This window comes from Centropristis striata, chromosome 4 (assembly GCF_030273125.1).
Source record: "Centropristis striata isolate RG_2023a ecotype Rhode Island chromosome 4, C.striata_1.0, whole genome shotgun sequence".
NCBI classification, from domain to species: domain Eukaryota; kingdom Metazoa; phylum Chordata; class Actinopteri; order Perciformes; family Serranidae; genus Centropristis; species Centropristis striata.
In genome coordinates this window covers 16,518,986-16,546,291 of record NC_081520.1, presented here as the reverse complement: position 1 = coordinate 16,546,291, position 27,306 = coordinate 16,518,986, and the positions used below count along the sequence as shown (strand labels likewise).

The following is a 27,306-nucleotide window of genomic DNA, read 5'->3' as shown; positions in this document are numbered from 1 at the left end:
ATATGTAATTTTTACTTGTAATTGAGTAATACTAGACCATGGTATTTCTACTTTTACTTAAGTTAAGGATCTGAGTATTGCTTGCATGCTCTGAGCCATAAATCTCAACCTCAGCTACAAGTACATACATCAAACTTAACAGTTTTATTCCTAACTATATTCTGAAGGTTTTTATTGAGGGGGTTGTCTATTTATCATTCATACCCTGATTTATAGAACATAACTTTGCTTTATCAAATGTTCAGATTGCTGTCCTGGGAATATATCCAAACTTAATATTTCAGAAAACCTGTATTGCAAAAACATATTGTCTTATTGTATATAAAAACTGAGGAAGTTTCATGGTGATATCTGTAAATTAAAAAAGAAATCTCTATTCACCTATACTGCCCTACAAAGTCTAACTGCAGTAACTATGCAAAGAGTAAAACTGAGAAAAACTGCTTTAAAGTTTTGTAACGTTTTTTAACTGGCCAGCCATATATATGCCCGCACCCTCACTTGAAGTGGCCCTCAGTACAACTACATGAATTTGAGCATGAAATCTTAAAAGTGCAGTGTAAAAATGCCCAAAATTACTTCTTGCAATTAATGTTGGTCTGCTGTTCTTGCACTAAAACAAGAAATCACAGTAAGTGGTTATTTTTAATTTGCTTCAAACCTTTTGTATTCCTATTTATACTGTTATACATGCATTTGAGCATGAAATATGTTAAGTTACTGCACTGTAAACATATTTAAAATTGCAGTTTCATCATATCTGGTTATATGTGGCCCTATAGTAGTGTCGATGAAAAATTGTGGCCCCTTCCAGCATTTAAGTTGCCCACCCCTGAGTTAGACTTTGCAGGGCGGCATAGTGTCTCCCCGATCGGATTACTCTTATTTTGGAGGGGTGACCGGATGTCATGATGTTTACATTGCGGATGACTTGCCTAGCAGACACAATTGTAGACATTCAACCTGCCAAGTGTGGTTGTGGATGTGGATATCAGCGGCCAGGCTGTTATCTAGCTGCTTGTCAGATAATAATAATAATTACATATTTATTGTAGAGTTTAACATTCCTAGCGCACAAAGCTGAGTGATGGCGGCTGTAAGGAGTATGAACAAAATGTATGGAGTGTGTTTCCATGCTGCTCGTCAGACGGCAGGACTGAAAGCATCGAGGCTGCTCCAACACAGAGGCTTCAGAGTCGGTGTGAGTATTTTATTATCGAGGCTGCTGCAACACAAAGCCTTCAGAGTCGCTGTGTTTTATTAAAGGTGAAACATGGATGTAGTAGTGTTTTACTGATACCAAAGGTCGCTGTAGCATGCAGAGTTGTTGCAAAAAGTGGTCTGATTTGGTTCTCTAATGTTAAAACATGCGGTGTCAAGTTAGATTATCACCCATTAGATAGTGAAGTGTAGGTTTAAAGTTGTAATTTGTTGTGTTTATATTAGGATTACAGGCGTTCAAGGAGAACGAGTTCTTGAGTTATCGCGATAGGTTGCGAGACAGCCAGCTTAGCCCTTAGCTCCGACAACCTTGCAGAAGCTAATATAGGATAAATTATATTTAAAGTCTCCAACGCAGCCATTAGATGTCAAACTAAATATGCTGACATGTTTGTGAAGCTGTTGAATGTTGAATGTTTTCGGAAGCTTGACGGGCTCGGCTGCACTTTGTGTTTGTTGTTGTGACTCTGAAGCTTTTGGTAGTTAGTCGGCTAAAGCGTTAGCTTAGCTGCGTTCTCATTGGTCAACAAAGGGGCGTGAGGATAAAAAGCTTCCGTCTTCATGTTGAAGTAGTTTTTAGTTTTTATTTTATTTATTTATTTATTTATTTATTTATTTATATCAAACAGCAATACATTGCACAGTTACAAAGAAAAATAAATGAGTTACAGAAAAATAAACAATGCAAAAAATTAAATAGAAATAAATAATAAAAGATAGAAGAGTAATTAAATGGAAAAGAATGAAGCAAAAACAAACAAATAAATAATAATGAAATAAATAGACGCAAGATTACATGTTAGTTAAAGACATTAAACGCAGTGCATATGCTTTTGTAGACAGTAGGGAGTTGAGGTATACTGTTCAAACTCTGACTTCAACAAAAATACATTTGTTTTTTTACTTGAAAGTTTACATTTGTGTATTTGGTATTTGGCAAAAAGAAAAATTTAATTTATAAGAAAATATGCATCATCATCCTTCTTTTTGTGATCAAAACAGCCAAATATGACATATTTATAATGCAAAGTAAAACCAGTGAGAATATTTCTGTTAACAAAGGAGACAATGTCCTTCCAGAGTTTTTATGCGAATTCACAAGACCAAAATAAATATGAGATTCAGATTAAAGGGTGCAGATCACAAAAACCACATTCCACATTCAATGTCAACTTTAAACTTATGTAACAGCACTTTCTTGGGGTAAAATCTATGTAGCAGTTTAAATGACACTTCCTTAGTTTTATCAGTTAAAATAAACTTTTGGGGTAGGGACCAGACTTTTTTCAAATCTATGCATGGGATTTTTGTATCCAAAGAGCTAAAGTGAATAATGCAAGCTGTGATTTTTTTATTTTTTTTTTACTTTTGCACTGAAGTTTTGACTCTTCCAAATCTTCTCAACCCTAAAACTAAGCCCTTCTTTTGTTAACATTTATTCAGCAATGGTCTGGTAACATCAATGTATACCTAAAGGTAAAATGAGGAAAATGGTTAATCTTAATGAAACTAAAGTCTGATCATGCCAAAATCCCAAAATCCAAAGAATCCATACTGGTTTTTAAGAAACAGAACATTGTGAACAGAACATTTAAGTTGCTTCCAAACCTTTGGCCTGTAGTGTATCTGAAATGGGCCATTCTTCATAATGAGGACTTTTAAGTATATTTTTATGCGAATTGTTATAGAGGATTTTTAACACAGTTTTACTGCCTCTTTTTCTCAAGTAAAATACCTTCATTCACCTCTGGTGATAATTGATTGTTGTTGTTTTTTGTTGGTTTTCAAAGTTGGCAGTATTATTCTAAAGTCATACAGACAATCACAAGACTCGTTTTTCTTTTCCTTTCTTTCCATATTACATGTTTATTGTTCTATATGTTTGTTTTGTTTTGGTTGAATTGATTTGGGTGGGTGGGTGGATCATCATTGTATTTCTACGTCACACAGCTGTGCTACATTTTGTTGAATTTTGGATGCATACTTTTGTAACAAATGGTGCACCTTACACTTTTTATGCAATATTGCATTGTATTTTTGTACTTTGATGTGTACTTGCCCAATAAAAATTTGGTCACAAAAGACCATTTGGATCATTTCTCTTTAGTTCAAAATGTTCCATTCATTTTGTATATTCTAGCTTAGAATTAATAATATTATTATTATTATAAAGAAATGGTAGTGTACGTTATTGACAATATTGGTATTTAATTAGGACATCTGTTTAAATCCCCTGTGTAATGCTAAACAAGTTACATTACAAAACACACAATCTGTGATTTACAGCTGTTGCAGCATGTTTTTGAACCAGGAAATGTATCTGTATTCCTGTAAAATCACCTTCTGTAATCTGACGTCATGCAGAAAGTCAGTTTCCCTTTCAACAAAGCAGCTGCTTTTTCTTTGGATGTCATTATGCAGAGGAAGCTGATTCCGCCTTTGTGTTGCCTGTTTTAGAGCTTTGCCACAGACACAGTGAGTCATTAATAAATAATGCTTGCATTCAATCCTTCAGGCCGTGCACCGACAGCAGCCCATTGACTCGCTGGAAAAGCCACAGTTCCCTGGAGCCTCAGCCGAGTTTGTGGATAACCTCGAGTTCATCCAGCCCAATGTCATCTCTGGGATCCCAATTTACCGGGTGATGGACAGGCAGGGCAACATCATCAACCCCTCTCAAGACCCCCAGGTACAATCAGCCTGCCGACACATCACATTATTAAAAGTCACTTTGACCTCCCCTCCGTTAATTTGTTGTTGTTGTTGTTTGTGTTTGTGTTTCTGTCTGACTCAGCTCTCCAAAGAGACAGTTTTGAACTTTTATCAGAAGATGACTATGCTGAACACAATGGACCGCATTCTTTATGAGTCTCAGAGACAGGTGAGTTTTTCCTCTTGCAACTCCTGGAAATGAAACAGCTGAAGAATGTTGTAAAGGATTAAGCGTCGGCTTGTTTCTGTTACAGGGTCGAATCTCCTTCTACATGACCAACTATGGTGAGGAGGGGACACATATTGGCAGTGCAGCGGCTCTCGACCCAAACGACATGGTCTTTGGTCAATACAGAGAAGCTGGTAAGGATCAGACTATATTTGCATTTTCCCTTTTTAGATAAAGGGTCAAGTTTTACATTTTACAATGATCAAAGCAACTGACATACCTCAAGTATTGTGCTTGTTAGTTTTTTCAAAAGATGTGTCTAGGCTGGGGCGATATCTATAGCCGTGTTTCCTTTAGGGGGAAAAGTGGCCATCGGAAAAGTCTCAGGCCACGCCCTCTCAAAAGTTCGCTCACTCTGCGTGTCTCCATTACAAGTTAGCCCCCAGAGGGATTTACGAGACTCGCGTAATCGCTTAGCGACAGTTTCAACTGTGACGTCACTAAGGGGGTCTGAAAAGTAGCTAAATATAGAAACAAAGTCGCTAAGTTGGCAACTCGTATTCAAATTAGGGGTGTTTCGGCCAGTGAGACCCGCATCTTTTCCTCAATTACCTTTTGCATGGCCATTAATTTTAAATAACAGTTTCCCAGGTTTTCTTCTCGTATGAGTAAGTCAGTGCGTTTACATCCGCAGTTTAATCGAGCTATGCTTAAAAATCGATATTGGCGTCCAATAGGACTTCTGTCCTTGTCCCAGTTTGCATGCAACTGAGAAAATCTAATAACTGACGGGAACGTGTCCTCCTCCTCAACACTGGGTGGAGATATGCCTCGTTTCAGCAGGTTAATATGGCGCCCTTTCTGTTGACCTCAGTTCAACACTTTGTGCCGTTGCCACTGACCGGCTAATGCGACCGGCTTTCTTGGATGTTTTTGTTCTGGGGTCATACTCCAGCGTAGGGGGTGGAGCATGCGCTGTCTTGTCATACATGCCACTGAAAATCCTATTCCAATCACATTATCTGTGTGTCCTAATCCGAGTTGGAGAACTCCGACATTAGTCAGACTAACATGTTTACATGCACTTCAGTTGTCCAGTTATAGTCAGATTAAGGCAATAATTTGTTTTTTTCAAGTGTCATGTAAACGTACTGAGTGTCCTGTGCTGCCCTGCAGGAGTGCTGATGTACCGTGGTTTTCCTCTGGATTTGTTCATGGCTCAGTGCTACGCCAACGCCGACGACCTCGGCAAGGGCCGGCAGATGCCCGTCCACTACGGCTGCAAAGACCTGAACTTTGTCACCATCTCCTCTCCTCTGGCCACTCAGATTCCTCAGGGTGAGCTGTACACCTGTGTCTAAACCTCTCCAGAGGCTGGATTCACAAACATTCTTAAGAAAAAAAAATGTGCCACTTTTTTCTTAACTTTGCTCTTAAGACACAATTTAAGAAGATTTGGTATTCATGAAGAAATTCTTGTCTTTTCTTTTGTTTTTTTTTTAACTTTCTTCTTAAATTCTTTCCTAAGATAGAACTTGAGAACAAATGAGATTCTTGAAAAAAGTTCTTAATTATTTATATTTATAATTAATTTCTTCACAACTTTAAGAGAAGCCCTCAGCAGTCTTAAAACAGCTACAGTGAAAAGATAAGTCTTGATTTGATTTACTTTAACAAATTGGTATAACATTTATTTGATTTCTTTAATATTTAGTTTAGCCCTAGTCAATGTGTTAAAAAAAATGGTGATTGAAGTTGGTCACCGTGGTTATTTTGTGAATGTATCACATAAAGCTAATTCTGGCAGTTTTCTGGTTATTCTGTTATTCTGGCCTTTTCCTAGATTACAGATTTAAGAACATTCTTAGGAACATCTTATTTTTTTTCTTAAGAATTGTCTTATGTTTTATCCTAAGAACACTTTTGTGAATCCGACCCCTGGTTCTTAGTGCAGTTAAATATATAAATTCCCTGGGGTGGTCGGTAGCGTAGTGGGTTACGCAAGCGCCCCATGTGTAGAGGCTACAGTCCTCGCTGCAGCTGGCCCCGGTTCGAGTCCCGCATCGGACGGCCCATTACTGCATGTCATTCCCCTCTCTCTGTTTCCTGTCTCTCTTCAACTATCCTGTCCATTAAAGGCATGAAAAAGCCCAAAAAAATACATTTAAAAAAAATATATATATATATATATAAATTCCCCCCTGATGTGTCTGTTTCAGCGGCTGGAGCTGCGTACGCCATCAAGAGGGAAAACATGAACCGTGCGGTCGTCTGCTATTTCGGAGAGGGAGCGGCCAGCGAAGGGGACGCACACGCCGGCTTCAACTTCTCCGCCACTCTGGAGTGCCCGATAATATTCTTCTGTCGTAACAACGGCTACGCCATTTCCACCCCCACCAACGAGCAGTACAGGGGAGATGGCATCGGTAAGAAGCCTTAGTGTGGTTTTCTGCAGTGTCTCATTTTAAATCCTAAACTGCTCTTATGAACACATTTGTTTCTGTCTTTTTCTCTGACTGAACAGCTGCTCGTGGTCCCGGTTACGGCATGCTGTCCATCCGTGTCGACGGTAACGATGTGTTTGCTGTGTACAACGCTACAAAGGAGGCGCGCCGCAGAGCCGTGGCTGAGAACCAGCCCTTCCTCATCGAGGCTATGACCTACAGGTTAGGCATATTGAGTGACATTTTAGAGTGATTTGTGTCCACACAAGTAACCTTTATCCCAGAGATATACTTGCTTTAACCACACGTTTGCATAGACAAATGGCTGCTTTGTATGTACGTGCCTGTGTACAATGTGTGTTACTGGAGGATTCTGCTAGAGGTGAATACAGAGAAGACAGACCGTATAGAATCACCAGATTTGCATGATTTAAAGAAACAACTTTGCAAAACTCCAGGAGGTTACTACACTGTTAATTCTGAGAACACAGCAGAAAAAATGACAACAGCACAATTAAATGGGATGTAAAGGACTTTTATTTGTAACCATAGACTGTATATAAATAATGGACGTAGTCACCGTGACGTCACCAGTTGGTTTGTGGTCCGTTGGAAGCATCGAGTTCAGCGTTACACTCGTCGCCATCTTGTTTTGGATACGGGGAGCAGACCATATCTGGACTGTGGAGGATGACGATCTGACGACACTGAATACACGCCTCTCTACACCTCAACCTGACTGAGAGAAGCCGCTGCTAATTGATGTTAGCATTAACAGGGATGTTAGTTTTGGCTAGCAAAGTGTTTATTATTGTCTATTAGTACAACCAAACGCTGAGCAAGACATTTTTACTGAACAAAATGTTCAAATAAACTGTCATTAAGTCAAAATACAGTGAAAAGGTCAAAGTTATGAGACCAAACCGCTAAACGTCCTTTTTTATATCTATATAACGTTATATATAACTTTATTGACACGTTGCCGTGGATACGCATTGTTCTGCTTCTCTCCTGATGACTGCTCGCCTTGTTAGTGACCTGTCAATCAAAGCTAAAAACGCCCCAAATCATACGATTCTTTATTTTCTATTTTCTTCTAAATGGGGCCATTATTTGAACAATTAACATCGAATTGTCTTGGGGAAGATTTTTTGCTAGTGATTGAGACCATAGTGTTGTCCTAAAAAAAAATGTTTTGAGGTAATAAATCAAGTGAGAAGTTTTCAAATTTTGCATTGAAATGAATGGACAGAAATGTTTTTGCAGCCAAATTTAGCGCCCCCTGCTGGAATTTTCTGTAGAATGCAGCTTAAGGCACTTCCTGGTTTGCCTCCTTGCTCAGACATGGAGGTTGCCGCCTGGTTGTAACAAAGCATTTCTACTCTGTGGTATTACTACTTTCACTGAAGTAAGGATCTGAATTCTTCTTCCACCAATGTATTCGAGAAGTTTTAATGTTTTAAACCAAAAGGAGTAGATTTGCAGTTACCACAAAATCATATTTGACAAGAAGAGTTTTATGAGAGCTGAAGAAAATGTACTGCAGTATGAAAAGTCAGGTAAAGAAAAAAATTCTGTTCATTCCTCAGAATCGGTCACCACAGCACCAGCGACGACAGCTCTGCTTACCGCTCGGTGGACGAGGTGAACTACTGGGACAAGCAGGACCATCCCATCTCCAGGCTGAGACATTACATGACGACCCGCGGCTGGTGGAGCGAGGACGACGAGAGGAGCTGGCGGAAGCAATCCCGCAAAACAACGATGGAGGCATTCGAGAAGGCCGAGAGGCGCCTGAAGCCGAATCCCGACCTGATGTTTAGCGACGTGTACCAGGAGATGACGCCCGCTCTGGACAAGCAGAAAGAATCCTTAATGAGGCACGTGCAGCAGTACAAAGAGCACTACCCGCTCGACCTGTATGAGAAATAAATGTGGTGACTAAATGCGTGAGCGGGTGAGGATTGAGACTAAACTGTTGCACACCTTTTAATGTATTCATAAAAATATAGTTTTGATATGACTTGTGTCATCTCTTTCTGCACAACTGAGGAGAACGATTGTGCTTTCAAAACTACTGTTCTTCATGCCTCTGGGTTTGGTGCCTTAAGTTAATAGATTTCCTGTCGGTAGCAAAGCTCCTCTATAAATGCTAAATCACGCTTTTTTTTCACTAATTCCAGTGCAGCAAAATCAGGTGGTGCAGTTTGACTACAAACACACAAATTGAGCAATAAACAGGAAGTTCACCCCTTTTGTGTACGTTCCCTCTCCTGGACCTTACCTCTCCACTGATTATGGTATTTAACAGGTTTCCTTGTGTATCATTGAGGTGGCTGACTAACTTGTGTTGAAGAAACTTTCCTCCTTTATGAATGGTTTTTTTAGTATGCACACCCAAATTTTAGATGGGTTTGTATGCTGTAATGCTGTTACACACTATGCTAAATCCCAGAACTGTACACTCGTGATACATGTTTGGTGTTTTGTGGAAAATAAACTATGAAACTTTCAATCGTCTTGGTAGATTTATTTTATTTTTTTAAATTCAGTAGTGAAAAGAAAATTGAGACTGTGATGAGTTCAGTTTGACTCTGCTGTGAAATATGTTGACACCACATCCTCAAAATCCCTTGATAAATGCTGAATTCATCTTTTGCATTTCAATGATATTATTTTATTACACTTTGCATGATAGGCATCTGTAGATTTCCACCAAAGAGTTGGATATTCTACCATTTGCATATTTAAACACAATTTAAGGAAACTTGTTAAAGTCTTTGTCTTCATTTAAATAAGCAACTGGTGGTTTTTGGTTATATATGTTTTCTTTTTTTTACCACATCTCCGCTGTAGGGTCTTAAAATGTATGAATTATTAAAACCTTTTCATTTTTATTGATATTCTGAGACAAATCTGAACTTTAGCAGCACATACCAAACGTTCCTGTTTCATTCCTATCCATACTATAAGGCTTTACAGAGGGAGTTTGTTTATATATTATTAATAGCCTGATTTCTAGAACAGTATTATCCTAAAAAGAAACATGGCAGAAATGTATTTTTTAATGCTGTTGACAATATTTTCAGATTTATGAGTGATAAAAAAAAGACATCCAAAATGTTTTTGTGTTCAGATTGTTCCTATTTAGAACATGCAAACATACATTTTCAGAAAACCTGTAATCGAAGAAATGATAATCTTAACGTAAGTCAGGGATGGGCAACTTAAATGCTGCAGGGGGCCACAATTTTTCATGTACACTACCACAGGGCCACATATAGTACCGTGCACTTAACCAGATATGATGAAACTGCTATTTTAAATATGTTTACAGTGCAGTAACTTAACATATGTCATGCTCAAATGCATGCATAACAGTATAAATAGGAATACAAAAGGTTTGAAGCAAATAAAAAATAACCACTTACTGTGGTTTCTTTTTTTTTCAGTGCAAGAACAGCAGACCAACATTAATTGCAAAAAGTAATTTTGTGCAATTTTACACTGCACTTTTATGATTTCATGCTCAAATGCATGTAATTGTACTGAGGGCCACTTCAAGAAAGGGTGCGGACCGTATGCGGCCCCCAGGCCTCCAGTTGCCCATCCCTGATGTAAGTACAGATGTTTACCCTATTCATCTCTAATATCTCCATAGAAAAAAAAAAGTGCAGTAACGGAACTACTCTGCATTTTGTCCATGCTTCTGCTGAATCATCTTGTCACAAAGTGATATCAAGCAGATAAGTGATGGCTTCAGTGTGAAATGCAGTCACGGTTGTTACTCTTTGTTGTTTTTTTAATCGCTGCATCTTTTGATCAACACTCCAGCTCAACAAGTCAACAAAGGGCTGTGAATGCCATTCCACAGTTTCTTTATCTGCTTTGGAGTCCGTTGGTGAATCAAGATAAGATCTTTATACACACACAGGTTCTCTCGATCCTGCTCCTTGACATCAAAGGTCTGAAAGCCTGAATGTGCCTCCGCAGAAACCCCGGCAGCCTTAAAGCACATCCCAGCGTAGACATCATCGATGGGGAAGAAAGGAATGACACGTGAAACTAGATGTAGGGGTTGCAGCAACGCTCCTGAGATGAGAAAACCACCCCCGCCAGCGTAAGCAGGGTACGGCCCGTCATAGAAGCTCAAGGGGATGAAGTACTTGCTTTTGGGGTCCCTGAGGGGAACTGCTGTGCTTATGACATGTCCAACATACACCTGAGAGGCCTTTGAAGGCTCTAGAGACTGCAGGTAGCTGAGTAACGCTGGTGTGTTCACAAAAACATCATCATCTCCGCTGAAGACGAAGGAGGCGTGAGGACAGTATTTCAGCGTCCACTGGAGGAGCATGTGCATTTTGAGTGTCAGGTTCAAAAGGGATTCATGGAAGTCCCACTGCAGGAGGTCCCCAAAGCGTCTTGCTTCGAATGAGAGCAGTGGGCTGAGGTCCGGCTCATCCACTGAGGAGCTTCCCAGCAGAAACACAGTGCGCACTCTCAACCCACTCTTATACATCCTCTCTCGGCCCCAGGTCTCCCGCACCGCCTGTCTCCGCTCAAAGTTTCCAGGAGATGACTTGATAGCAAAGAGCAGGAATGTCTGATTGTCTCTCTTCCCTTCAGCTGAGTTGCACTTGTTGGGTTGGTTGACCAGGACTGGAGGAGACCTGCAGTTCATGCCCTGCACAAAGTCCTGGAATAAGGCCGGGTATGATTTGAAGTCATGCACATTGGTTTGCAGAAGCTCCTGATTTGCCTCCCTGCAGCGAGACCAGTCGGTGGCATTTCTGAAAGGCTTTTCTCCTTTGTCCAGACTCCTGAGGGCCGAATACAGCAGGCGGTTCCAATACGCTACATTCTGAGGGATGGTCTTTCTGAAGCTGTCAGACACAGACACGTGGTGAACACCAGGGCGAGGTGTGGTGAGGTGTGTCTCCTGTTTGGGGGATTGTGTTTTCACATCACTGGGATGCTTTAGACCCTCCTCTGGTCCAGCCCTGAGACTGTAACTGGTCTCTAGGTGGAGGTTAGAGTAGACGAAGATTAGAAGTAAGGTAACAAGGAGAACCATGGCACTGAAGGTGTGAACCTGTCTCATTGGCTCGCTGTGTCGGTAGAGTATTGTGACTAGAAATGGATCATCTTTCAGGGGAGATGGTCTTGGGACCTGACCTGGTCTATTGTTGTCTTCAGGTTACACAGATTATCCCAGCAGGCAACACACTCAATGCACCTGCCAATAGAAAAAATAATAAGAGCCAGGAAACCTGTACACAAATCAACACATTAAAGTCAAATCAATCTTCAAAGCAAATAAGCTTCAAAGTATGCTGTAGTATTTGATGCAAATTGTTGTTCCTGTTCTCTAAAAAGACACACCCAAAGAGCTGATATAAAAGCTTACTGTTGACCAAATAATACACACAGACTCCATATTATAAGAATATGATAGTTTATATATTTTCGCTCATTTCCTTGACTGCAGTGACATAAAAATACAATTAATTCCTTATTAATAACAAATGAATGCCATTACTTCAATGTTGAATTGTCTGCAGCATTATCTGAGCTGGCAGCACATAAATACATAAATAAAGAGCATTTTCTGAATAAAACGGATATAAGTAGGGTTATATTTAAAATGCAAATGTCCTGCTGGGCCTGTGCAATAAAGCCAGTTAACCAAAAAGGTACTAATTTTAGAGTATGTAAATTCGCTGATTGAAAAGAAAACGAGTCAGACTAACGGGAAAAGCATGTTCTGTGTGTACTATTCCTTATGTCTTCACTGCCTGCAGCTGTTGAGTCTTTGGGATGCACCTGAACACACCCTCTCCCCTGTGTTTAATTAGAAGCAACCAGACCTTGCACAAATAAAATAACAGTTATGTCCTGAGGGGGTTTCCTCATTTAAAAACAATATATTAGGAACACATCCTGAGGTGAATGAATTTAACGGAAACATGAAAAGCATAAGGATATGTCATATTATAGACTCTGCAGGACTGGCTATCAACTAATCCAACTCATCTCACAAGAGAAAATGTTGTGTTTGGTATTATTTTAAAGACACAAAATGTGATTTGATTGTGAACAACCTGATTATCCTGATGCAAAATACTTCATCCACACATCCAAATGGAGAAAAACATAAAAAGACTTTTAAAAAGGGTTAAAAAGACTCTTGTGGACAATCACCTCAGTGAAACTAATGAAACACAAACATGCTGTCTCTCCTTGCACCGTATGATGATCTTAAAATATTCATAGGTATGTGTAATGTATGATGTATTGACCTGTTTATTTCTTCTTTTTTAATCTCTATTTTATTTAAGCTTTTGTATTTTTTCTCTTCTCTATACTATTTTATATATATAATTTATTTATGTGCCCTGCTGAGAGGTGTTACTTATTGTTGTTAATATGCTATGACATTTTGTACATGATTCTCTGTCAATAAAAAACATAAAAATAATTAAAAAAAAACCCCCTCATATTATAGGCCGACTATATATTTGCCTAATATTGCCATCTAAACGCGCAAGACGAATTTAATTTTAGGGTTTTCCAAATTCCATAGAACTGCCGAGTTTTAAAAACAAGCGCCAACTTACAAAAACAACTCCATCACTTGGAAGTTTTAAATGAAATAAGGTGAAAGCAGCCACTAAGATCATTTGACATTTAAATGTTGAGAAATACTTACTAAAGTGAAGATGATCAAGCCGAGCAGGAGCAGAAGTCTGTTTAAAGAGGCAATATAAAAATCCAGGGACCTTCAGATCCACCGACGGCTGCATAAAACCGCATCATTTAGTTGTCAACCTCATATTTTACTGTAGGTATAATAGGATCCGGGCAGCGCCGTCAGTACATGCAGCTACAGGTCTGAACATAAGCCCAGTTCACACAGTGGAGCAGCAGGTGGAGGCCACGCCCAGGATGCTCTACGTCTAATGCTTCTTATGCATCAGAAGAAAATATTTACTCGGCTTCCTTTGGTTTGCTTTTCCACTTATAGAGGCTCAAACTCTAAAATAAGATCCTTGTTTCAAGACCAACTCGTCTCTACACCCCCTGTATTTTTTTACTGGAGTAGGTTTGTCCCAAGCATAGACTGGAAAAAAGTCTGGTCCTATACCCCAAAAGTTTATTTTAACCCTCTGGAGTCCATCTATTTATTGAAAATACACGTTTTATTGACAGTAATAACTTCATTTATATATGATATGTAGACAAGCTGAAAAAACCAGTTAAAAGTGCAATCATAGGAGCTTTCACAGTGTGCCATTTATGCTTCTAGACCATTTTTATAATGTGAATTTTCTTTCTACAATGAAAATTATTACTATTTTACTTTTCTGTGAAAAGACTCCTGGAAAACTATGGTGTCACACCTGCTCACATCTAAAGACAAGTGTTGAGAGTTTTTAGTCTCAGACTTAGATTTTAGACAGACTGTCAATCTTGCAGGGTCACTATTTACAAGACTACAACTAGATTCTTTTAGCAATTTCTCCCATCATGCTCTTAGTAAAAACTTACTAAATGGAGAAGCAGCTTTTGGCTCCAGCTGCTCTAGTGTGTGACTCAGTGGTTTGTGTTGAAAAAACAACAACACAAAGAAGAGAAGACGCCACAAAATGCCCTTCACAAAGCTGAAATAGGGTTTCTGTTTTTCCTGACATGAAAAGTTGACTATTTTACAGTAAAAATAGATATAATGAAGAATAAAGGAAATTAACATTTAGAAATGAATTCATGATATACATTTATGTCCTTTTGAACTATTTGTTTAATTGAATAATTATATTTATCAGCTCTATCAACTTTAATCATACATTATTTATTACTTATTTATCTATACATTTATTTATACATTTTAACTGGGTTTCCTTACTGTTCTCTTTACAAAGAAACGACCCCAAAAATCTAACATCACTATATTTTTATTTAGGACTGAGCTTACTAGCATTATTGCCACAAACCTAAACCCAAGACTAGGAAAAGACTGATATGAAACAGAGCAGATTACTGCCTTAAACTTAACCATGGAGATGACGGGAGCGCCGTGACTCCAGTAATACTCTTAGATTGACTAAAGACTTTCAGCTTTTAGTCTGGTGTAAGCCCAGCATAAGACAGGTTTATTCAAACGTTTGACAGGAAACATCACTGACGTACAAATTATTTAAGATCAATTGTCTCTTGACAAAAATCACCACAAGGGCACATGAGCACAGTGTTCAGATCAGTAAAGCTCCTTTTTTCTTCAATGTATTGCATCTCATGAAGGCCTTTTCAGCCTGGTTAGTTATGACAGAAACAGAAAACACAAATCAGACAATTAAAAAAAAAAAAGAACACACACTTGAGAAATAACTCCTATACAGTGGAAAACATCTGTTTCTAGTTTTCTCATTCTTACCAAACCATGCCAAGCATCTTTCACTGTTTGTGAAATAAAAGCACTTTAAATGGAAATGCCAAAAAAACTATTAGCATATTAATTGATAATGCTTCTAAAAGCATGGATTCTTTTTTTCTTTTCCTTTTTCATCAAATCTAGCTGTTCAGATCCTGAGAATTTCGCAGTATAAGGCAAATGCCGTGGAATAAGCTCAGAAACTCTTGGCCTCTCTGCTGGGAGAGAAGCTCTGCAGCTGAGATGAAGTGCAGTTTAATTAGATGTGACCTACAGTTTACTCAAGCACCCAAAAGTACCAAAACCCAACATGTGTGCGCCTTATTTTAGTCTAGATTGGTATTTTGGTCAGTCAAGTAGGTTCTAAAGCACATTCTGGAAAACATTTTGACCAAAGTTAGTAAATTGGCATCCTCTCATCCACTTTATAACAAGGAAAATAAAATAAAACCTTTATTATATTATAAGTGTGCTGGTATGAGTTTCAGTACGGCAGCCCATTATGAATATGTGAACTAAAAGTGGGGCAATACCTGGTTCATAACAATATACAACCAATATACATGGGAAAAATAGTGTTCATAACTATAAAAAACATAATTTCTGGAGCATTGAGAGCAGATTAAAAAGGCAAGAACAAATACTGCAGATGGTGGGAAAGAAACAGTATCTGTGAGGGAATATGAGGGGCTAATCATAGTCAAACAATTAAGTTTGCTGCTAGTGAGAGGCTCGAGGCAAAAAGGAGGATGCAGGTTGGTTGTTGAGGGTTTGAGGTCACGAGCAGGAAGGGAACTCAGCGCAGGTCGCTCTCTTCGTCCTGTATGGTTTTCTTGATGCGGAGCAGCATGGTGGTGAGCCACTGGTCCAGCCGGGAGATGGTGTCGAACTCCTTCACCTGAGAAATGACAATCAAATATTTATTTATTTTTCATGTATATCTTTATTGGGTTGTCAAGACGTAATACATATTCAATTGGTACAATTCACCCATTTGGCTGCAAAAAAATTCTGTCCATTCATTTCAGTGGAAAATGAGAAACTTCTCACTTGATTTATTACCTCAGAATTTTTTTTCAGGACAACACTATGGTCTCAATCGCTGGTAAAAAATCTTCTTCAAAACAATTTGATGTTAATAGTTCAAATAATGGCCCCATTTAGAAGAAAATAGAAGATAAGGAATCGTATGATTTGGGGCGGGGCTACCTTTGATTGACAGGTCGCTAACAAGGCGAGCCGTCATCAGGAGAGAAGCAGAACAATGCGTATCCACGGCAACGTGTCAAGAAAGTTATATATAACGTTATATAGATAGAAAAGAGGACGTTTACCGATTTGGTCTCTTAACTTTGACCCTTTCACTGTATTTTCACTTAATTACAGTTTATTTGAACGTTTTGTTCATTAAAAATGTCTTGTTCAGCGTTTGGTTGGACTAACAGACACTCCAAGGAGTCGCTGCTCAGTTTTCTGAGGTAAGTAGCATACATTATGTTTTTGTTTTTTTCTAGCCAAAACTAACATCCCAGTTAATGCTAACATGAATAGAGTAGAGAGGCTGTAGTCAGTGATCAGATCCCTCTCCTCCTCCACAGTCCAGATATGGTCTGCTCCCCGTATCGGAAACAAGATGGCGACGCAAGATGGCGACGAGTGTAACGTTGAACTCGATGCTTCCAACGGGCCACAAACCAACGGGTGGCGTCACGGTGACTACGTCCATTATTTATATACAGTCTATGGTGTCACTCAAGGATTTTTAAACTCTCTGCTGAAAGAAAACTGTCCACTCACCGAATCAGTATAGGCATCAACGTTCTGTTCTTCACAGGCATCTAGAAGTTTCTGGTTGGATAAAAACAAGAATGCTGTACGTCAGAAAACTTGCCTATACACAAAAATATACCCTGGGGGTAAAAAAACCCAAACCCAACTGAGATGCCAAAACAACCGGTTATAAAACACTGTCTGCATGCCTGTAAGCAACATGAAATCATGGCATCCATCTCAACTTTCTATATCTGGAAGGTTGTTAAATGTGTTTGTCTGTTTGTGGATTTTAGAGGCAAAACACCAAAGCTTACCTTCAGCAGCTTGCATTCTCGAGAGTCTGAAAAAGCCGGAAACATCTCTTCGTACTTCTGCACAGCGAGCTGTGAGACAAGAGGATGAGTGTTAGAGGACTGCAGCTTGTGTTACATTTAAGGAAGCTCAGATCTCTTAACATCTGTAGTCAGATGCTGCAGTAATACCCGGATCATTTGCTACACAAAACCTTTATGGACCAAAAAAACAGCAGTGGACGGCTCCGCTCTCTCTGTTGCAGGACGGAGAAATACAAAAGATCCTTCTCTCCTACAGACATCAGGCTGTCTCATTCTAACAGAGATTCTACCAGACTAACTGAATTTCCCCTCAGGGATAAATAAAGTAATTGTAATTCGATTGATTTGATTTGCACTACATGGATACAAGTGTTAAGCCTTACTTTTGCATTCAGCATGTCCACACAGAAGTGACAGAGCGCTGCCTTGAAGAAGTGATCCTTGGCACTGTATTTCAGGAGTGTACTGTCCATTGCATGGGTTCCAACCTGCAATCACAAAAGTACAGTTTGTTTTGTTACCAAACAAGCTGTAACTGTATGAGCTGCTGAGATAAAGGCTGCTGGTGGGCATCATCTCACCTGTTCATAGATCTCAATGGCTTTGGGGTACTGCTCCAGCTGAGCTGCGTAGGTTGCTACTTTCAGAAGGCACTTGTTTGCTGAACTGAAATGGAAAATCAAGAAGCTTCTCAGTCTATATTTATTCACAGACATAAATAAGAGCGATATTGGCCTATCAAAGGGCTATCGGTACGTGTGTATGTGCTGTGTCTGAAATGTGCTGTTGTGAAAAGTTTTTTACACAATATACATTGCAGAAAATGTTGCTTGGCATGATTTAGAAATGGTGTTTTTAAGAAATGTTTCTATACTTTTATTGTTGTTGTAGTTCAGTAATGAGTATATTTTGCCATTTATTTTATTCCTATGTGTTCTTTTTTCTCTGTAATCATTTATAGAATTGGCTGCGATGTAATATATTGTTTGTATACTGTATAATAATGTATAAAAATGTTAAATACTATTTAATAAAGTTTTACATTTGAGAAAGTAGCTCTTTTTTTGCACAATGGTGAAAAATCTGTGCACTCATTAAAAAGGTCTATTTTCATTCCAGCTAAAAAAAAAATACTATATCAACCACCATATCTGTTATCGATTATTTCCCCCTTTTTAAATCAGTATCCGTCAGTCTCAAAAATCTGTCTGACTACAAATCAGCGATATAGAAGAAAAGACCGTCAGATTAATTAGAAACACACAAGCCTCTAAAAGCAGACAAGAGAAAATATTCATCTAAAATAGTCACCTGGTGGATTCTTCACCTTTGTAATAATCTGCTGCCTGTTCATAATGAGCCACGGCCTGGAATGGAAATTGGATATAGAATGTGAACAACCAACTCTGAAACACAACAGACATGATTAAACCCTCTGAACCCCAAAATTGCCGACAGGTTTGAAAGGAATGTCTTCTTGCAAAATAAATGATCAAAGAAATTCACCCTGCATTTTTAAAAACGATTTATGACATTATAAATGCTATTTTGCGCAAAAGACATTTTTGAGTTCTGTCTCCTTTTAGCCATGATTGTGCTAGTTCCATAGAGCAGTGATTTCCAAACTTTTTCTCGAGGGACCCACATTTTTACCATTGTAAACTTTGTAATCAGGGTAGTTTCAGCTTTCACGGGACACCAAGTTTGTGCGAACTTTCGGATTTAAGAGGTTAAATTTACACTTATATGCTTAATTACTTACTTTTGAAAAAAGCAGACATTCACACTTGCATGAAGCCTTTTCATGTGTTGTGAGCTTGTAGATTGACTTTTTTCAAATTCATAGGTAAAGATGTATATATTTAACCCATTAGACTTATTACATCCCTTAAAATCAAGAGGGCTTCGCGACCCCCCGTGGATCTTTAGGGCCCCCCTGGGGGGGTCAGGCCCCCAGGTTGGGAATCACTGGCATAGAGGAGCAAAAAGTCGCCCTGAACCTACTGGGGGTTCAGATGGTTAAATTAGAAGCAAGAATTTGCCTGGAATTAATACAAAGAATAATAAACGTAAAACAGTATTTTTATCCGACCTTGTCGATATCCACCATCTCTGTCTCATATATTTCAGCAATGCTGATGTGGTGCTTCGCTGCAATGGTGAACCGTCCCTAAAAGAAAACAAACAAACAAAAGACATAAGTTATCAATAGGGGGAGTTACATTCTACAAAAGTAAATCTTTTTAAATATAATACTTTCAAGAAACTAATGACAGTTTTCTGCTTGTACACTCACCATATCAGTGTATATCTCAATGGCTCGGTTTAGGCAGTTTATAGCCTCTGTTGAGAAATATAATCATATTTAGACACATGATGTAAAAGCCTTAATTTGACTGTTTTCCCTTTTCCTAACAGCACAGTGGGAGGAGCTGTGAATAATGCTATTTGAGCTCTCTGGCCTAAAGATCTTTTTCACATCTGATGACTTTGTGTGCACGGTCCACTGGAGCTGCTACAAAAGCTTGTAAAACAGGGATTACAAGTGAGCTTCAGCAGTTATTCTCCCCGAGGTGGTGATGAGTAATGATTACCTTGTGGGTCTGCTTTTTTGAAGGCGTTTCCTGCATCTATGAAGTTAGTTGCTGCATCGTGTTTGCTCTGCATCTGGAGGTGAAGGCAAGCAGCTTGGGAGAATGCGTTTCCTGCAGCTAATGAAGAAAAACGTTGCATGTAAGGACCAACAGTTTTTATGGAAAAGGGCATTCATTCATTTGTTGATTTAACCAGGAATAAATATTCTTACCACACCAGTTTTTGGCCATTTTGAACATGTTGGCTGCTCTCACATACATGTCACAGGCTTCTTCCATCTTGGAGGAACCCCTGTGTGACAGCACACATGTTTAGTTTAACAAGAATTTTAAAGACTCGTAGCTGACTGATAGTTAAAAAATTACATTTTGATAATGTCAAGATACTTTGGGGCACTTTTTAACCCAGCTAAAACAGTCACATAAGTTCATAAACTGTCTTCCTGCATTATATTCTAATATATGTTTAGCATCATTTCTTAATCACATTGCATAATATTCCGGTGTACACTGCTTAATTATAGACTTGCTGACATCAATCCATTTTAACTGTACCTTGTAACTTTGTCTTTAATTGCTCTTGTATCGTTTACATATTTACTAGACTTCCTGTCTATTGTCCTTCTCTATTTATCTGTCATTATGCCTTTTTTGTGCTGTTGCAACACATACACTTCCACTCTGGAAACCAGCATAGGCTTCTCTTCTCTTTTATTTTATTATATCAGCTCATATTATGCAATTCTGGGCATGCATGTACATTTCCCCACTTAAAGAATAAATCTACTTTTGGATAGTTGCATTAATGCTCAGCTGTGTTTGTGTGTAAAGGCTTAACTTATCTTACTCAATGTGATGCAACTCCCCTATCAGTACATCTCTGCCATTGTAGAAAAATGTGATGGGCATGTGATATGTACTTATAAACTGGATGACCTTGCTTTATTTCACCAGTAGACGGCGCTATACCAGTAACACTCAAACTCAATACACTACAAAACTTGCTATTGCTGAACAGAGGGAAAATATTTTAAAAGGAATGCACAAGTCAGTCAAGTTTCCCCTATTATTAAGCTTAGGTGCTGCTCCCAGGTCGACTGAGCACCACCTAAACTGAATGTAAAATGAATGCTGATATCATCAAATGGGGGCTGGGTGTTATTTTATTTATTTATTATTTGTTTGTACTACAGTAGCCTTTTCGAACTTTTTGTACGCAGATTTAATAATTATATTGGTCTAAAATGATGTGATATTGCATACTTTTTGTTGGAAAATGCTAAATACCCCACATCAAAAACCGCGCATCCCACAAACCTTGGGACTTAGAGGTAGACCGATATATATATTGGCCGGCCGATATTTGCGTTTTTTACTTGTATCGCCATCGGCCGATACGTGCGTGCGTTCGCTGATCAATTAGCCCATTTCACTGAGTCAACAGCAGGCAAGGCTCGGTGCAACATCTGCCATTCTCTGGTGAGCTGCTGCTGATACCGGAAAAAAGAAAAACAAATATATGGGCTCATCTGAAGCGCCACCACCTCGAGGCTTAGAACAACATACACATTGTTTGCGATCCAACTGTTATTATGTTATGTTTGTTTTGTTAATAAATGTTTCTTATTTTTGTTTAAATTGAGACTTGTGTAACATTTGTTATCATTGTGTCATTTTTATCATGTAAATGAAGGGAGAAAAGGCAATATCGGCTTCAAGAATCGGCCCCAAAAAATCGGCAGCACATATCGCTACTGGCGGGTCTTCCTGCTGCACCACCAAGCCTCTGCAGATGATCCACGTCTGGTCTTCAACCAGCCCAGGAGAGCACATGTCACTCCGCTCCTCATCTCTCTCTCTCTGGCTCCCGGTCACAGCCCACATCAAATTCTGAACTCCTTTGTTCAGGTCCACAAACCCTCCCGTCCACTACGCTCTTCCAGTGAAAGACGTCTGGCTCCTCCACCGCTGAAGGCCTCTACGTCTCTAACCAGACTCTTCTCCTCTGTAGTGCCCCTATAGGAGGTGGAACGAACTTCCAAACTCCATCCGATCTGCTGAGTCCTGATCAATCTTTAAGAAGAGACTGAAGACCAACTCTTTACTGAACACCTTCACTCTTGATCTACACTGACGACTATGATAAGTATCTCACTGACCGCTCAGCGACCTAAAAGCACTTGTGTCCTAATGGACTCAAACTGAACCCACAGCTCTTACTTTTGCTATGATTCTTGACTTCATCCTTGCTTGTGTTGTATTAACTCTCATTTGTATGCTGCTTAGGATAAAAGTGTCTACTAAATGACATTGTAGAATTGTAGGATATCGGGGATCGGTTAAGACTGATGTCAAAATAATCGGTATCGGCCTTAAAAAACCCGTATCGGTCGACCACTAGACTGCACTGCAAGAACAGAAAGTACAGAAATCCATTCCACATGAGGGAGCGACATTTACAGCATGAACATACTGTTTTGCTAGGATTGTAACATTATTGTGTCCATACAGACTGTGAATTATTTGACATGTTACACTAATTATTTTGTTTACAGCCTCACTGTCAGCTGTCAAAATAAAGATATTGCAGCACTTTGTATTGTGTAACTGAGCCTCGTTAAGTGCTGCATATTTTAGACTCTCCTGTGCCCAGCAGTGGTATGAAGATAGCTACATATAACTAACCTGCAGCTTGCATACCGGTGGCCACAGTAACTTGAGGTCAGATATAAAATCCTCCCTGTGTTAGTTTGTTTTCTGCACATCTTCCGCTTAGTTGGCCTTTAGCTTCGGCAGGCTAACGGAGAAGCTAACTGACACACTCACCCAAACATCGCTCCGAAAAACGACTGCGATGATTTCATTTTCTTCTCGGCCTCGGCCATCAAAGCCAACGCTTCCTTTTCTTTCCCACTGTTGTCCATTTTCCGTGTCACTGCTCTGATGCCGAGAGATAAACGAGGAAACAAGAAAAGTCAACAAACTCGCTAACAAGTCAAAGCTAACGGCAGCGGGTTCGGTTCGCCTTGTCACGTCACCACGTCACCTGACGCAAAGCGAGCGTCACCCACGTCATGTGACACAGGAGCTGCTGCATTCAGGTGCTCTGCGTAAACTATAACTTTGCCAAAATCCTCCGCCTGTTCCAAACACAATAACGACTGAGTGAGATATTCTACTTAAGGTAAAGTAGCAAAAAAAAACGTTGCTACAAATAATATTAATCCATTCAATATTTTACTCACGAATGTGTGCAAATTTTAGTTTTTTAGTTTTTTGTTGACGTTTTATTTTTTAAATGTATTGTTACTATTTTTCTTTTTTTGTGTTGTTGTTGTTGTTTAGTTTGTTTGTTCATTGTTGTCTCATTGTGACTACATGGATGTATGTGTACTTATGTGTGTGTAAATTAATAACAAGTTATGTATGTTATTAATGGTAATAATAAGTTATATATACTACATTACTATGTGTTATACCAGTCTATGTGTTATACATACATCTATATGAAAATTATTGTTGTTATATAACTGAATATAGTAAATTAACATAGGGAGAGGGGTGGGATTTAATAAGCTTTGGCTTCTTCCCACTCCTTTTGAACACAATTAATTGTTAAGTCTTGTTGTTGTTTCATTTTGTGTTGTTGTTTTGTATTTATTGTTGTTCGTTTGTTTTAAATTGTTCATCTTTTTTTTTGTGTTCAAATAAATTCTCATTCAGAATCGGAATCAAAAGTATTAGCACTGAAATTAACTTGTGAAATAAAAATCAAACCTGAGTTCCAGTTTCACTTAATTAGTCACAAGTCATTTAACGCACCGTCATACGTCAACGGGTACAATAAAGATATTAATTGGCCATGTGAACCGGTGAGCTCAGCAATAAAAGTACGAGTTTCAACCATAACAAGAGCACTTGTCACATAAAATGAAATGGCTTAAATGCCAATAATATTTAAGTTAAGATGACATAAATAAAATAAAAAATACAGCATTACATATATGAAGTCGAGGCGTGTGTTTAAAAGTAAGTGACAAGAGTATCCAATATTATTGCACAAAATAAAGATAAAACTAAATGGGATGTGAAAGAGTGGAATAACATAAATGCATAAAAATATTGGACATCCGTGGAAAGAGTGTTTGTGTGAACATATAAATGTAGCAGTTCAAGTACAATGGTGCAGGAAAGTCAATGTACTTATAATGCACAATGGCAGAATCATATATACATTATGTTCATCACTTAACCCTTTGGAGTCTTGGGCTGTTTTGTCCATTTTTTGAATACTTTTCATTCTGCAATTAAAAATGTTAACTCTTGCATGCTGGTATCATAGTTTTTATTTTATTTTTATTTTTTATTTATTTTCCTATTTATTTTATTATATTATTATTATTATTATTATTTTTAAATTAATTTATTAATTTATATGTTTTTATTTTATTTTATTATATTTTAAAATCAACTTAGACAGAGTATTATACAGTATATACTTTTCTTTGATTATACCAGAAAAAAATAAAAATGAAAAAACAACAAGCAAACTTATATACAATTGTGTCATAGTTTTAAGCACAACCCCACCTATATGACCTGATAATTATTATTTCACCCACTGGATCAACATTTTGAACCCATCAGAAACAAACAAAAAAACAACAACATAAAATCAGATTTTGAAAATGAAATAAGGAATTTTAAATGGAACAAATGTGAAAACAGGTTGCAAATATAACACATAAACGGTAAAATGAGAATAACATCTAGTTATATATTTTTTATACTAAATATATTTGACCTTGTCTCTGGTTTTACTTGACCTATCATCATCAATCAAAAACTGGCATGAAGCTTTAAGCCAGAACTTTAGAGGGAAGTTGACGGCAGGGCTTGACGTCGCTTTGTTTTTAGTATTTGTAACATCATGAATAAGTAAAGCGCTGACACATTTGTGGACTCCAGAGGGTTTTAAATAATGCAGCTACAGGGTAGCTTAAACTATAATAACTAAAACTTTAAACCTGCAAAGTAGCTATTAATTAAAGCTGTGGAATAAATGTAGTGTAGAAGTATAAAATAACAGACATGAAAATGCTCAAGTAAAGTTCAACTAACTCAAAATGTTAGCCTATACAACTTGAGTAAATATATATTGTTACATTTCCCCACTGCAAAAACAAAGATGCTGCTCATATCAGGCTGACTCTTTTACTATTTATCGAATTGATAAAGAAATGCCATATGGGAAAGACCTACAAAAATATTCCCTCTAATGAACATCAGACTAACAAATCCATTTGATCAGGGATGGGCAACTAGAGGCCCGGGGGCGCATACGGCCCGCACCCTTACTTGAAATGGCCCTCAGTACAACTACATGCATATGAGCATGAAATCTTAAAAGTGCATTGCAAAAATGCACAAAATTACAGTCTGCTGTTCTTGCACTGATAAAAGAAATCACAGTAAGTGGTTATTTTTTATTTGCTTCAAACCTTTTGTATTCCTATTTATACTGTTATACGTGCATTTGAGCATGAAATATATTAAGGTACTGCACTGTAAACATATTTAAAATTGCAGTTTCATCATATATGGTTAAGTGCACTGTCCTATATGTGGCCCTGTGGTAGTGTCAATGAAAAATTGTGGCCCCCTCCAGCATTAAAGTTGTCCATCCCTGCATTAGATATACCTGTTTACCCTTTGAAAGGTTGCAGAGTGATCACAGATCATATATATTATTGCATATAGAGGTGAGCCCTGCTCATAACTATATGATGGTTAGATGACCTTACAACAATTCATATTTAAGGATATTTTATCACATATAATAGTTTGTTATTTGGGATCCTTTTTCACAGTGTTACGAAATGTGTTTGTTCTGCTCTTCCATGCTGAACTATTTAACTTAATTAAGCTTTTTATTCTTTTTCTTTCTTTTTGCATCATCTGGTTATTTAGGCTCTTGGCACAACATCTTCAGTATATAAAACCAAACATTCCAAACAATGACTTTGTCGGTCAGACAGACAAATATTTCCATGCTCTGACCAGAAATGTTGATGTTTGCGGTAGATTATGTAAGCCTTTAAAACAGATGACTTTTATTTAGTCAGCAAACAGCTAAACAAGGGTGTAGGGGACCCCTGTAGCCTAAAAAGGACTTTCCCTAACATATAATTCTCTTGGGTCCTAATCAGCAAAGCACTCCCAGAACAATTATGAAGAAAAGTCCCCAATTTTCCAGTGTGCCATACTCTGTTTAATTGGAGAGCATGTTCACAAAAAGACTCAAAACTATGCAAGCCATTCTTCCCAAGTAGTTTGTTGCCATAGTTTCTTAGAAATGTATTTAAAGTACTCTTAACTCCTCTGTGATGATAAGCGTCTTTATACACTGTAAAAAAAAACAACAAGAAAAAAAACCTGTTGTTTTTACAGTAAAAAACAGCAGCTGTGGTTGCCACAACTTTACCGTAATAGATACGGTAGAACTTTTTTTAATATTACGGTGAAAAGATATTTGCACTGTTGATTTCACGTTTAAGATTGCCATTTTATTACATTTTTTACCGTATGACTGAAAAGTTTTTCCATCAAAAAAACAAACCACATTGCCACATAATTGACAAGAAAATACTCTAACTGCATAAAATAAAGATTTACCATTCAATATTAGTGTATTTTTGTCAGAGATATGGTGTTTAGTACATTTAACAGTTAGAAAAAAAAATTTGTACAGAAGATAAATGCAAAAATCACAGTGATGCTTGTATATATATATAACAGTATTTTTTTTTGTGTATTTTATAGTGGAGTAATGTTTTGTTTTTTTTAAACCTGTAAAAAATAATGTTTTGGCCGATATATATACATTTACAGTGTTTCATTTTTACTGAAACTGAATTAACCCATTTATTATTTTACAGCCTTTTACTGTCATGGTTTAAATCTACAGACACTTTTTTTACAGTGTACTCACTGTCACTCTACATTTTAGAAAATAATACTATACTTTTCACTCCTTCATCACTCATCACTGTAATTTTTGCATTTATCTTTTGTAAAAAATACATTTTCTAACTGTTAAATGTACTAAACACAATATCTCTAACAAAAATATACTGCGATATTTAATGGTAAAATCTTTAATTTATGCAGCATTTATAAAGTATTTTCTTGTCAATTATATGACAAAACAGTGTGTCTTTTAATGGAAAAACGTTTTATTTATACGGTTAAAAATGTAATAAAATGGCAATCTTAAATGTGAAATCAACAGTGCCAAAATCTTTATACCGTAATATTTAAAAAAAGTTCTACCGTATTTATTATGGTAAAGTTCTGGCAACCACAGCTGCCGGTTTTTTTTTATACCGTAAAAACAACAGTTTTTTTTTTTTGTTACAGTGTACAGCTATGAAGTTGCATAATAGGACATACTCAAGTAAAGTACGTTGAAATTGTACTTGAATGCAGTGCTTAAGTAAATGAACTTCCCACCGCTGATCTTGACTAAAGTTGAGTAAAAGATCTGATGATTTCTTCCTTTATTTTATACAGTCTATGGTTTCTTTCCCTGCTTGCCTTTCGACAAGGCGCACAGATTTCGCTCAGGCAA

General features: G+C 37.8%; 3 protein-coding genes across 3 annotated transcripts; 1 reads left to right on the top strand and 2 right to left on the bottom strand.

The window, feature by feature from the left end:
- Nucleotides 1-936: 936 nt before the first annotated feature.
- Nucleotides 937-9,061, top strand: bckdha (branched chain keto acid dehydrogenase E1 subunit alpha). The gene is made up of 8 exons (XM_059332063.1): nucleotides 937-1,201; nucleotides 3,737-3,910; nucleotides 4,016-4,102; nucleotides 4,188-4,296; nucleotides 5,279-5,440; nucleotides 6,322-6,528; nucleotides 6,627-6,768; nucleotides 8,136-9,061. Exons 1-8 carry the CDS (start codon nucleotides 1,088-1,090, stop codon nucleotides 8,476-8,478), a joined length of 1,338 nt encoding a protein of 445 aa, XP_059188046.1. The 5' UTR covers nucleotides 937-1,087; the 3' UTR covers nucleotides 8,479-9,061.
- A 295-nt stretch (nucleotides 9,062-9,356) lies between these two features.
- On the bottom strand, nucleotides 9,357-11,647 carry b3gnt2l (UDP-GlcNAc:betaGal beta-1,3-N-acetylglucosaminyltransferase 2, like). Its single transcript, XM_059331925.1, has one exon. It carries the CDS (start codon nucleotides 11,645-11,647, stop codon nucleotides 10,382-10,384), a length of 1,266 nt encoding a protein of 421 aa, XP_059187908.1. The 3' UTR covers nucleotides 9,357-10,381.
- A 3,015-nt stretch (nucleotides 11,648-14,662) lies between these two features.
- napab (N-ethylmaleimide-sensitive factor attachment protein, alpha b) lies at nucleotides 14,663-22,732 on the bottom strand. The gene is made up of 11 exons (XM_059331849.1): nucleotides 22,503-22,732; nucleotides 19,889-19,968; nucleotides 19,677-19,793; nucleotides 19,379-19,425; nucleotides 19,175-19,252; nucleotides 18,394-18,449; nucleotides 17,664-17,748; nucleotides 17,466-17,570; nucleotides 17,062-17,130; nucleotides 16,772-16,822; nucleotides 14,663-15,872 (listed from the first exon to the last, which is right to left on the bottom strand). Exons 1-11 carry the CDS (start codon nucleotides 22,598-22,600, stop codon nucleotides 15,771-15,773), a joined length of 888 nt encoding a protein of 295 aa, XP_059187832.1. The 5' UTR covers nucleotides 22,601-22,732; the 3' UTR covers nucleotides 14,663-15,770.
- Between the last annotated feature and the right edge of the window lie 4,574 nt (nucleotides 22,733-27,306).